The sequence below is a fragment of the Saccoglossus kowalevskii genome, chromosome 14 (assembly GCF_978046115.1).
Source record: "Saccoglossus kowalevskii chromosome 14, keSacKowa6.1, whole genome shotgun sequence".
Lineage (NCBI taxonomy): Eukaryota > Metazoa > Hemichordata > Enteropneusta > Harrimaniidae > Saccoglossus > Saccoglossus kowalevskii.
Window position 1 is genome coordinate 28,869,025 of NC_140654.1, and position 10,232 is coordinate 28,879,256.

A 10,232-nucleotide genomic window follows, 5' to 3' on the forward strand; every position below is an offset into this window, starting at 1 on the left:
CATACTTTGAATAATTTGCACGCCGCACAGTGCAGTACTAGAAACAGCATTTATTAGACAGTTAGACAAAAAACAAAACAAAATGCCTGTCTCGATCAATCACACATCCATAATGTTTGTATGTTGATATGCTTGTAAATAACATTAACGTAAAAGTCGAAACAACCTAGACTAGCTATGGCTATGGCTCCCTAAGTTGCTTATATTTAATCAGATACTATTTCGTCATCATGCTTTGTTACCTTACCTGTTTATACCTCATGAGGGCGTTTTTTATGGCAAGATGGCGCAAACGGAAGTCCTTCGCAGGTTTATGGTTTCTCATATTTAAATCATCATAACTCTGAAGATAATCATTTTTTTTTCATTCTTTTTTTTCAAATTTATAATCAATATACATAACTTGATAAATACAAACACCAAAATAGGCTCTATTTAGTTCCCCTTTAAAACAGGGAGTCACAGGGAACATTTCTCAGGGGACCTTAAAACAGGGAGTCACAGGGAACATTTCTCAGGGGACCTTAAAACAGGGAGTCACAGGGAACATTTCTCAGGGGACCTTAAAACAGGCAGTCACACGGAACATTTTGCAGAGGATCTTATTAGGTGCAGCCAAAGGGCAATAAATTGAAATAGTCAATTCTCTAGGACAAAATTTATTTTATTGGCTTTTTGAAATATGCTAATTAATATAAAGGAAAGAGGGCAAATTAAAAGCTGTTCATAAGCTACCATCCACCTGAAAAAAATTGTCTTTCCCTCCTGCTGACCAAATTCATCTTTTCCCTGCCCTGATTAAAAACACTTTTTTGCCTACTCCCCTACCGCCAACTTGCCTTTCTTGCCCCTCTGCTGACCAAATTCAACTTTCCCCTTCCCTCATTAAAAAAAACGCCGATTGGTGGAGTAATTCATCGAGTCTCTAGCTTCTATGGGCTTCATGAATACATTAACCACTCAGCAGATCAGTGGGTGACTCGCATGTTCAGCTATTGATAGCACACGGTTGCCCACATTTAGCAGATGTTATTTCCCCCAATGCGTTTTTTTATTATACCCTGTCCTAAAGGCTGTTTTGCCCACCTTGCGATATTTTTTTATGTAAGTACCCTACCCACTAAAAAAAGTTTCCCTGTCTTTGCATTTTTTTTAAGATTCTGCCCTACCCACTGAGGGGTACTGATATTTCCCGCCCCCTACAAAAAATAGAAAAAAAAAACCTGCTCTCAACAAAAATCCCTTGGAACAGCTTTTCCGATGAACAGCTCCATTGGCTGCACCTGTCTTAAAACAGGGAGTCACACGGAATATTTCTCAGGGTACCTTAAAACAGGGAGTCACAGGGAACATTTCGATCTTAAAACAGTAGTTGCAGTGCTCATTTCACAAGGACCTTAACACAGAGAGTCACACCGAACATTTCTCAGGGGACCTTAAGACAGGTAGTCACAGTGAACATTTCACAAGGATCTTAACACAGGTAGTCACACGGAATATTTCTCAGGGTACCTTAAAACAGGGAGTCACAGGGAACATTTCGATCTTAAAACAGTAGTTGCAGTGCTCATTTCACAAGGACCTTAACACAGAGAGTCACACCGAACATTTCTCAGGGGACCTTAAGACAGGTAGTCACAGTGAACATTTCACAAGGATCTTAACACAGGTAGTCACACAGAACATTTCTCAGGGGACCTTAAGACAGGTAGTCACACGGAACATTTCTCAGGGGGCCTTAAAACAGGTAGTCACACTGAACATTTTGCAGAGGATTTTAAAACAGTAGTTGCAGTGCTCATTTCACAAGGATCTTAAAACAGGGAGTCACACAGAACATTTCTCAGGGGACCTTAAAACAGGGAGTCACAGGGAACATTTCTCAGGGGAACTTGAAACAGGGAGTCACAGGGGACATTTCTCAGAGAACCTTAAAACAGGTAGTCACAAGGAACATTTCTCAGGGGACCTCAAAACAGGGAGTCACAGTGAGAATTTCAAAAGGACTTTACCGTTTTCAGTAAATTCAAGTTTGTGAAGAAAACAATACAATAACTGTGTGTATTCACTAGGTTTTAATTCTGCACATTTTAAAATAATTAAAACTTAACTGAACTTTTACATTATAGTATGTTCACCTACATGTATAGTATGCATAGGGAATATACTAATAAATAAATAAATAAATTAATAAATAAATAAATAAACATCATGGACATTTATACCATATATACACTGTATAGATATATTTCTGAAATATAATCTATTACGCTTGTAATAAGGATATATCATTGCATACATTTGGAATAGTATTTATGCTATTTATAAAAAATAATAATAAATAATGAATAGAAATAAATAGAAATGTAAATATATGCTGATAGTAACTGAGTTCAGGTCAATGAACTTTGAAAAATGTTGTATGGCTGGCATGGTTTTCACCAGTTTAGAAATAAATAAAAAAAAGTCTTTAGGCAAATTTAAAATGATTCTAGATTTCCATTCATTTTTGAAGTTATGGACAATGTAAATTTGTAATTACAAAATATATTGAAAATAGTACTAGAGAGTTAATTGGTTTTCAACTCTTATTTAATAGCACAAATGATATGTGAATAATAACTTGCACACAGGTAGCCATTACTTGATATCACTACAGGGTCATCACTTGATACCACTATGAGGTCATCACTTGATATCACTATGATGTCATCACTTGATATCACTATGATGTCATCACTTGATACCACTATGAGGTCATCACTTGATATCACTATGAGGTCATCACTTGATATCACTATGAGGTCATCACTTAATATCACTATGAGGTCATCATTTAATATCACTATGAGGTCATCACCTGATACCACTATGAGGTCATCACTTGATATCACTATGAGATCATCAATTGATACCACTGTGAGGTCATCACTTAATATCACTATGAGGTTATATTTTGATATCACTTTGAGGTCATCACTTAATATCACTATGAGGTCATCACTTGATATCACTATGAGGTCATCACTTAATATCACTATGAGGTCATAACTTGATATCACTATGAGGTCATCACCTAATATCACTACGAGGTCATCACTTGATATCACTTTAAGGTCATCATTTAATATCACTATGAGGTCATCACCTGATACCACTATGAGGTCATCACTTGATATCACTATGAGGTCATCAATTGATACCACTGTGAGGTCATCACCTAATATCACTACAAGGTCATCACTTGATACCACTATGAGGTCATCACTTAATATCACTATGAGGTCATATCTTGATATCACTATGAGGTTATCACCTAATATCACTATGAGGTCATCACTTGATATTATTATGAGGTCATCACCTAATATCACTATGAGGTCATCACTTGATATCACTACGAGGTCATCACTTGATACCACTATGAGGTCATCACTTGATACCACTATGAGGTCATCACTTGATATCACTATGAGGTCATCACCTAATATCACTATGTGGTCATCACTTAATATCACTATGAGGTCATATCTTGATATCACTATGAGGTTATCACCTAATATCACTATGAGGTCATCACTTGATATCACTATGAGGTCATCACCTAATATCACTACGAGGTCATCACTTGATACCACTATGAGGTCATCACTTAATATCACTATGAGGTCATCACTTGATACCACTATGAGGTCATCACCTAATATCACTACGAGGTCATCACTTAATACCACTATGAGGTCATCACTTGATACCACTATGAGGTCATCACTTAATTAATATCACTATGAGGTCATATCTTGATATCACCATGAGGTTATCACTTGATATAACTATGAGGTCATCACTTGATATATGAGATCATTAGCCATTATACTATGAGTGAGCCATATCGAGTGACAACTTTTTATCGCATGACCAATACTGAGACAAAACAGAAATTGTATTTTCCATATATATTCTGGAAAACATACTAATTAGTTATGATATACATAGTTGTGACCGAAGTGGTTTCCAATGATCAGTAATGATCAATATATTTCCAGTTTGCATTATTAAAACTTAGTATGGTGCCATATGACAGCATACACCACATATTGTATCTTGTGAACACAAAGATCTATATATCTCTCCAGATATGGCTGTCAATTTTTTTCAAAATCTTTGCAAAAAATAAAAGCAAGGAACAGTGATAAACAAATGTGATATCAGGAAGTACATAATGATGTGGAAAAGAGATTGAACAATATAATCTCAAATGCATTGATAGTACTGCAAAGGTTTCTGGGATATATAGTACTGGGTTAGTTGTATAGATATAGTCACATGAAGATTAATCAAATTTCAACAGAAAATCCATGTTACATCCTTCTTTGTCCTGGTTGTTTGTGTCATCATAGTTTTCATTTGGTAAAGGGACAGACAGTGATCTGCAGAAATAAATAAATAATATACTAGTAATTACAAAGTGTATAAAGTTTGAACATGAAAAGTCAGTGATATGTCCCCAAAATAGCTATTTACTGAAACAAAATGTGCAGGAATCAGCAATTTTGCATCTGATCTGACAAACAAAATGATGTGCGTCAAGATCCCATATCAAGTTTGAATAAAATCTATCTACACAACCGAGATTCTGAGCAGGAATTGCAGATGTTTGTACCAAGTTTAAACAAAACGACTGAGATCCAGTTCCGGTATGGCAAAAGTACTTGATATTCGTGAATTCTAAGAATTAAAATGGCCAGCATTCAGCCATTTTGAATCAGATCAAGAAACATGTGGACCTGTAATGCATCACAAAATACATAACATTTCATAGTGTTCTCCCATATAAGTCTACCCCTCATCCACTATACTACAATTGGTGGTTACCTGTTCATGGCACCTGTCTGTGCTGTTCTATCATAAGGTACAGTTCCACCACCAAAAGTCAATTCAAAACCACTTTCAATTATCTCTCTGGCAAATCGCTCAATATTGTATGCAGGCATCAGACCAGCCAACTCTGTTGGCAGAATCTCTTTATGGATATGATGATGTAGTGTGGTGAGGTTGTTGCCATGGAGAAAAATCTGAAATTTACATAAGGGAAAATACAGATTACCGGTACTAATGAAGAGAAAATAAGAGATTATTGATATAGAATAAGGGTACATATTGGAATACCATTTTGAATTACACAAGACACAGTTGTTATATTTGAATATGTTGAGTTCTAGCACTTAAAAAAGGAGTACTGTCATAAAAAACTGTATATGTGTGTGTTCTTCAGTTCTCTGGTTGGTTGACAGTAAGTGATGTCATCAGAACCGTATACATATGTGTGTTCTTCAGTTCTCTGGTTGGATGACAGTAAGTGATGTCATCAGAACTGTACATGTCTGTGTTCTTCAGTTCTCTAGTTGGATGACAGTAAGTGATGTCATCAGAACCGTATACATATGTGTGTTCTTCAGTTCTCTGGTTGGATGACAGTAAGTGATGTCATCAGAACTGTACATGTGTGTGTTCTTCAGTTCTCTGATTGATTGACAGTAAGTGATGTCATCAGAACCGTATACATGTGTGTGTTCTTCAGTTCTCTGGTTGGTTGATAGTAAGAGATGTCATCAGAACTGTACATGTGTTCGCATGTTCTTCAGTTCTCTGGTTGGATGACAGTAAGTGATGTCATCAGAACTGTACATGTGTTCGCATGTTCTTCAGTTCTCTGGTTGGATGACAGTAAGTGATGTCATCAGAACTGTACATGTGTTCGCATGTTCTTCAGTTCTCTAGCTGGTTGATAGTAAGTGATGTCATCAGAACTGTACATGTGTTCGCATGTTCTTCAGTTCTCTGGTTGGTTGACAGTAAGTGATGTCATCAGAACTGTACATGTGTTCGCATGTTCTTCAGTTCTCTAGCTGGATGATAGTAAGTGATGTCATCAGAACTGTACATGTGTTCGCATGTTCTTCAGTTCTCTGGTTGGTTGACAGTAAGTGATGTCATCAGAACTGTACATGTGTTCGCATGTTCTTCAGTTCTCTGGTTGGTTGATAGTAAGAGATGTCATCAGAACTGTACATGTGTTCGCATGTTCTTCAGTTCTCTAGCTGGATGACAGTAAGTGATGTCATCAGAACTGTACATGTGTTCGCATGTTCTTCAGTTCTCTAGCTGGATGACAGTAAGTGATGTCATCAGAACTGTACATGTGTTCGCATGTTCTTCAGTTCTCTGGTTGGATGACAGTAAGTGATGTCATCAGAACTGTACATGTGTTCGCATGTTCTTCAGTTCTCTGGTTGGTTGATAGTAAGTGATGTCATCAGAACTGTACATGTGTTCGCATGTTCTTCAGTTCTCTGGTTGGATGACAGTAAGTGATGTCATCAGAACTGTACATGTGTTCGCATGTTCTTCAGTTCTCTGGTTGGTTGACAGTTAGTGATGTCATCAGAACTGTACATGTGTTCGCATGTTCTTCAGTTCTCTGGTTGGTTGATAGTAAGAGATGTCATCAGAACTGTACATGTGTTCGCATGTTCTTCAGTTCTCTAGCTGGATGACAGTAAGTGATGTCATCAGAACTGTACATGTGTTCGCATTTTCTTCAGTTCTCTGGTTGGATGACAGTAAGTGATGTCATCAGAACTGTACATGTGTTCGCATGTTCTTCAGTTCTCTGGTTGGTTGACAGTTAGTGATGTCATCAGAACTGTACATGTATGACAATTTTGGTTTATTTGGTCTACATGTACTTTCATATCATTAAGAATACTTTTCTTACCTTTTCTTTGGTGGTTTGCTTCAGAAATGGTCTGCATATAGTGAATGCTGCCTCCACATACCATGGCTGATTCACAAAATGTATTCCTGCATAACGTGCAGGAAAGCAGTCCTAGCAGTGGCGATGAAAACAGAGAGAGAAAAACATACTTGTGAAACCAATTCAAGTTATACTACAACTTTTACTACTCCTGTGAACATAAATTGCTAACTGTAAATTACTAGTTGTACTAAAGTGCAAAGAAGAAACCAAAAAATAAACCAATCCACTGTATCTGTTGCTCGCAAAATCACGCCAATCCTAAAATATGAACTTTAACCTTAGTAGTCAGGTGATCAAAGGGAACTTGTTACAATTCTGTTAAAAAACAAGGAAAAGAATAAATAATTCAACACTTACCTGAAGACCTTCAATGGTTAATTTCATCAATGCTGGGCTGAGTCTAGCTGCTTGTTTAAAAGTAAAGGCTGTCCAATCAATGATAATAACAAAGCCATGAACTTGAATCTCTTGATCTTGTATCAGGTACTCCAAACTCAGCAACAGCGCCCTCAATATGTGAACATAGGGATATCTCCAGGTTTCCCAGTTTGCTGCATTTAAGATTAGAATTTTTCTGCCAAAATGATCATGATTTTCCAGAACTGATGGAAAACCATCTATGAGAGCTTGACGAATTTCTGGATCAGATGTACTGAAGTTAGTAAACATTAGTTTGTTATGTTGACGATATTCAAAATATCGAGCATAGACCTTAAAAGCTTCCACAATATCATATTTACGAGCACGGAGAAATCGTCGAATAAAGTCATCATCAGTGCGTGTAAAGTTAATATCAGGTCTAGTGACAATCAAATCACGAACTTCCTGAATATTGCTGAGCAATGTACGAGGATTTTCATTCAGTTCTTTTCTGGCTTTAACTTGCGTTTCTGTCATCAGCTGGTCATTCCACAGTGCCATGGTAACAGGTATGACAATGTTGCCTTTACTACATACACAAATTTGTTTTATTTCATTTATCCTACTTTAAAATGTGTGCTGAATACTGCTCCAATTTGTTGTGTGATTGTTTGGCTTTGAGCATAAATAGTATAACCATTCATATGTAAGGTTAACAGTTTCCATGGTAACAACAACAATCCAGTTTAGTGCTTAGCTACATCATGATATACACCAAAATAGACACAGCAACTTCCTGTAAAACAACAAACAAATGCTGTACTTTCTTTGCATAATCCAGAAAACAAAGTTACAAGATAATAAATGCATCAAATTTTGATGATGAATTATATTTTTGTCGACATTTATATTTTTATCAAAATTAAACATTTATGGCACATTACCGTAATGTGAAAGTGCTCGTTTTTAGTTATAGTTAGTTATAGCTGGAAATTGAGTTTTACCCCGGTAGTAAATTTTTATGAATATGTTTCACTAATTTTTGATGAGTTTGAATGTAAAATAAAAGAAAAAAAGGATATTTGCTGGATTTTATTTTCACTATACAATTCCTTCAGCGAAAATAGCATATATTTTATAGGTACCCCTATAGCAGCCCAGGTGTTTAAAATTGCTTGAAATGCAGGAGAAAATAGAACATTTTAAGGTAGAAGCCTTATATTCATAAATGCAAATACCCAAAATGTATTAATTTTTGCAATAAATTGAACTCCCAGGCAATATAAGGATATTGACTTGAAAAACAAGAAAATAATAATTGTATTTTAGCAGTTAGTGGCCATTTTGTCAGTATTATAATGCTTTTATCATAGATTTCTATGGCAGAGATATTATGTCATATCTCAAATTATAAGCTGGTGACATAGGCTGAAAAAAATACTTTTTTGGTGTTTTAAAAGGAGTCAACTATTTTTTTTTTAAACATTATGTTTCATGGAATTGTTCTAAAAATAGCAATCTTTTATATATATTAGGACAAGTTTCTAAAATTATGTCACTGTAACACACAAAATAATGCTATTTCATGGTGACATAAGACAATAGCTCCATAAATTTACATAATAAACCAATCAACATTGTCATGCGATTTATGACCAACATTCTTCAAAAATTAGGCTTCTTCCTTAAGGTTATTCAATAGTTTCTAGAACATGGTGGATTTGAAGTGGTCGTACAGGGGTCTTAAATTCGGATCAGATTTAACCCGTACTTAGTATTCCTTAGCCCGTGCTAAGCGTTCACGCACATTATCTTAGCACGTGAACGCAATTAATATCTCAATAAAAAAATCACAAAGATTTGTTTTCTATTTGAACAGGTCTGGTTTCATTTTTCCTCCAAAAAGAAAAGATTAAATTAGACTGGTACAATCAATAGATACATCACACATTCAAACCTGAATGCATCCAGGCACCTATTTTAATGTATGCAGCAGAAATTTGGGGAATAAATATTAGACAAGAACACTGGGGAAAAAACAAATATTGAAAAGCGTCAACAATAAAACCAGCTACATTGGTTGCAGAACAGAAATTGTTCGTTTAACTTCACTTGTCAATGTTCAATGGCAAGCATTTCAACTTGAGTATTATTAACAATGCCCCTATTAGCCTTGCTTAGGATGATCTAAAAGACTGACCTTACCGCTACAAGGATTCATAGATTTTAATTTCCACAATCTGGACAATTATTTTATCATTATGTTAAAGATTATTATACAAAGCATTGGAACTTAGAATTGAAGTAAGACCTTACAAACTATTTAAGAACAAAATAGAGTTAGCTCCATACATTTAATTGTGAATATAGGCATTTTGGCTAAATAAACAAGAACGAAATTTACACAATCTTTTCACAGAAAATTGAGAATTAAAAAAAAAATTATGATTAAATGCAAATTGTAGACAGACATTAAAAAAGACATGCATTCACAGCATTTTCTATCACAGACAAAAACAGCTATTTTAGGAGCTTCATACTAGTCTGTTTTTAATCTTTATTTATATTTTCCGCTCAAACAAAAATGTATTTTTTTTCTCTAATGAAGTATATTTTATTTATCTTACTCTGCATACAATAATATCACGTACAAATAAAAAAAATGGTCTGTTACGCAATTTTGTTCATATATGAGATTATGACATGTATCCATAGAGAAATATATTATATTAAATACGAAATATATTTGCAAAATATAAAGAAAATCGTGAAACTCTATTGAGCAACCGTAAAATAAGAACAATCACATAAAACTACATTGAAAACCAATATCTAATCAGTTGCAAATACTTACAGCTTTCTTAAATGCCTAGTTCTATACGATCGGATTATCTGGCCAGGGACTGCGGACGATATGGCCTAGATCTTTTTCAATCCACTGAAGGTCAGCTGACTGCTGGGGAATCCCTTCCAGGTCGAAGGTCATACATTAAAATGAGACATACCAGCTGTAAGATACATAATATCTGCAACTATACAATATTTCCCCTTC

At 35.3% G+C, this 10,232-nt stretch overlaps 2 protein-coding genes across 2 annotated transcripts; both read right to left on the reverse strand.

The window, feature by feature from the left end:
* Window positions 1-2,570: 2,570 nt before the first annotated feature.
* On the reverse strand, window positions 2,571-4,096 carry LOC146734663 (uncharacterized). The gene is made up of 2 exons (XM_085507587.1): window positions 4,090-4,096; window positions 2,571-3,757 (listed from the first exon to the last, which is right to left on the reverse strand). Exons 1-2 carry the CDS (start codon window positions 4,094-4,096, stop codon window positions 2,589-2,591), a joined length of 1,176 nt encoding a protein of 391 aa, XP_085363713.1. The 3' UTR covers window positions 2,571-2,588.
* Window positions 3,923-10,150, reverse strand: LOC100367543 (clavesin-2-like). The gene is made up of 5 exons (XM_006822452.2): window positions 10,035-10,150; window positions 7,178-7,976; window positions 6,779-6,889; window positions 4,876-5,075; window positions 3,923-4,430 (listed from the first exon to the last, which is right to left on the reverse strand). The coding sequence occupies exons 2-5, from the start codon at window positions 7,739-7,741 to the stop codon at window positions 4,334-4,336; spliced, it is 972 nt and encodes a 323-aa protein (XP_006822515.1). The 5' UTR covers window positions 7,742-7,976; window positions 10,035-10,150; the 3' UTR covers window positions 3,923-4,333.
* Between the last annotated feature and the right edge of the window lie 82 nt (window positions 10,151-10,232).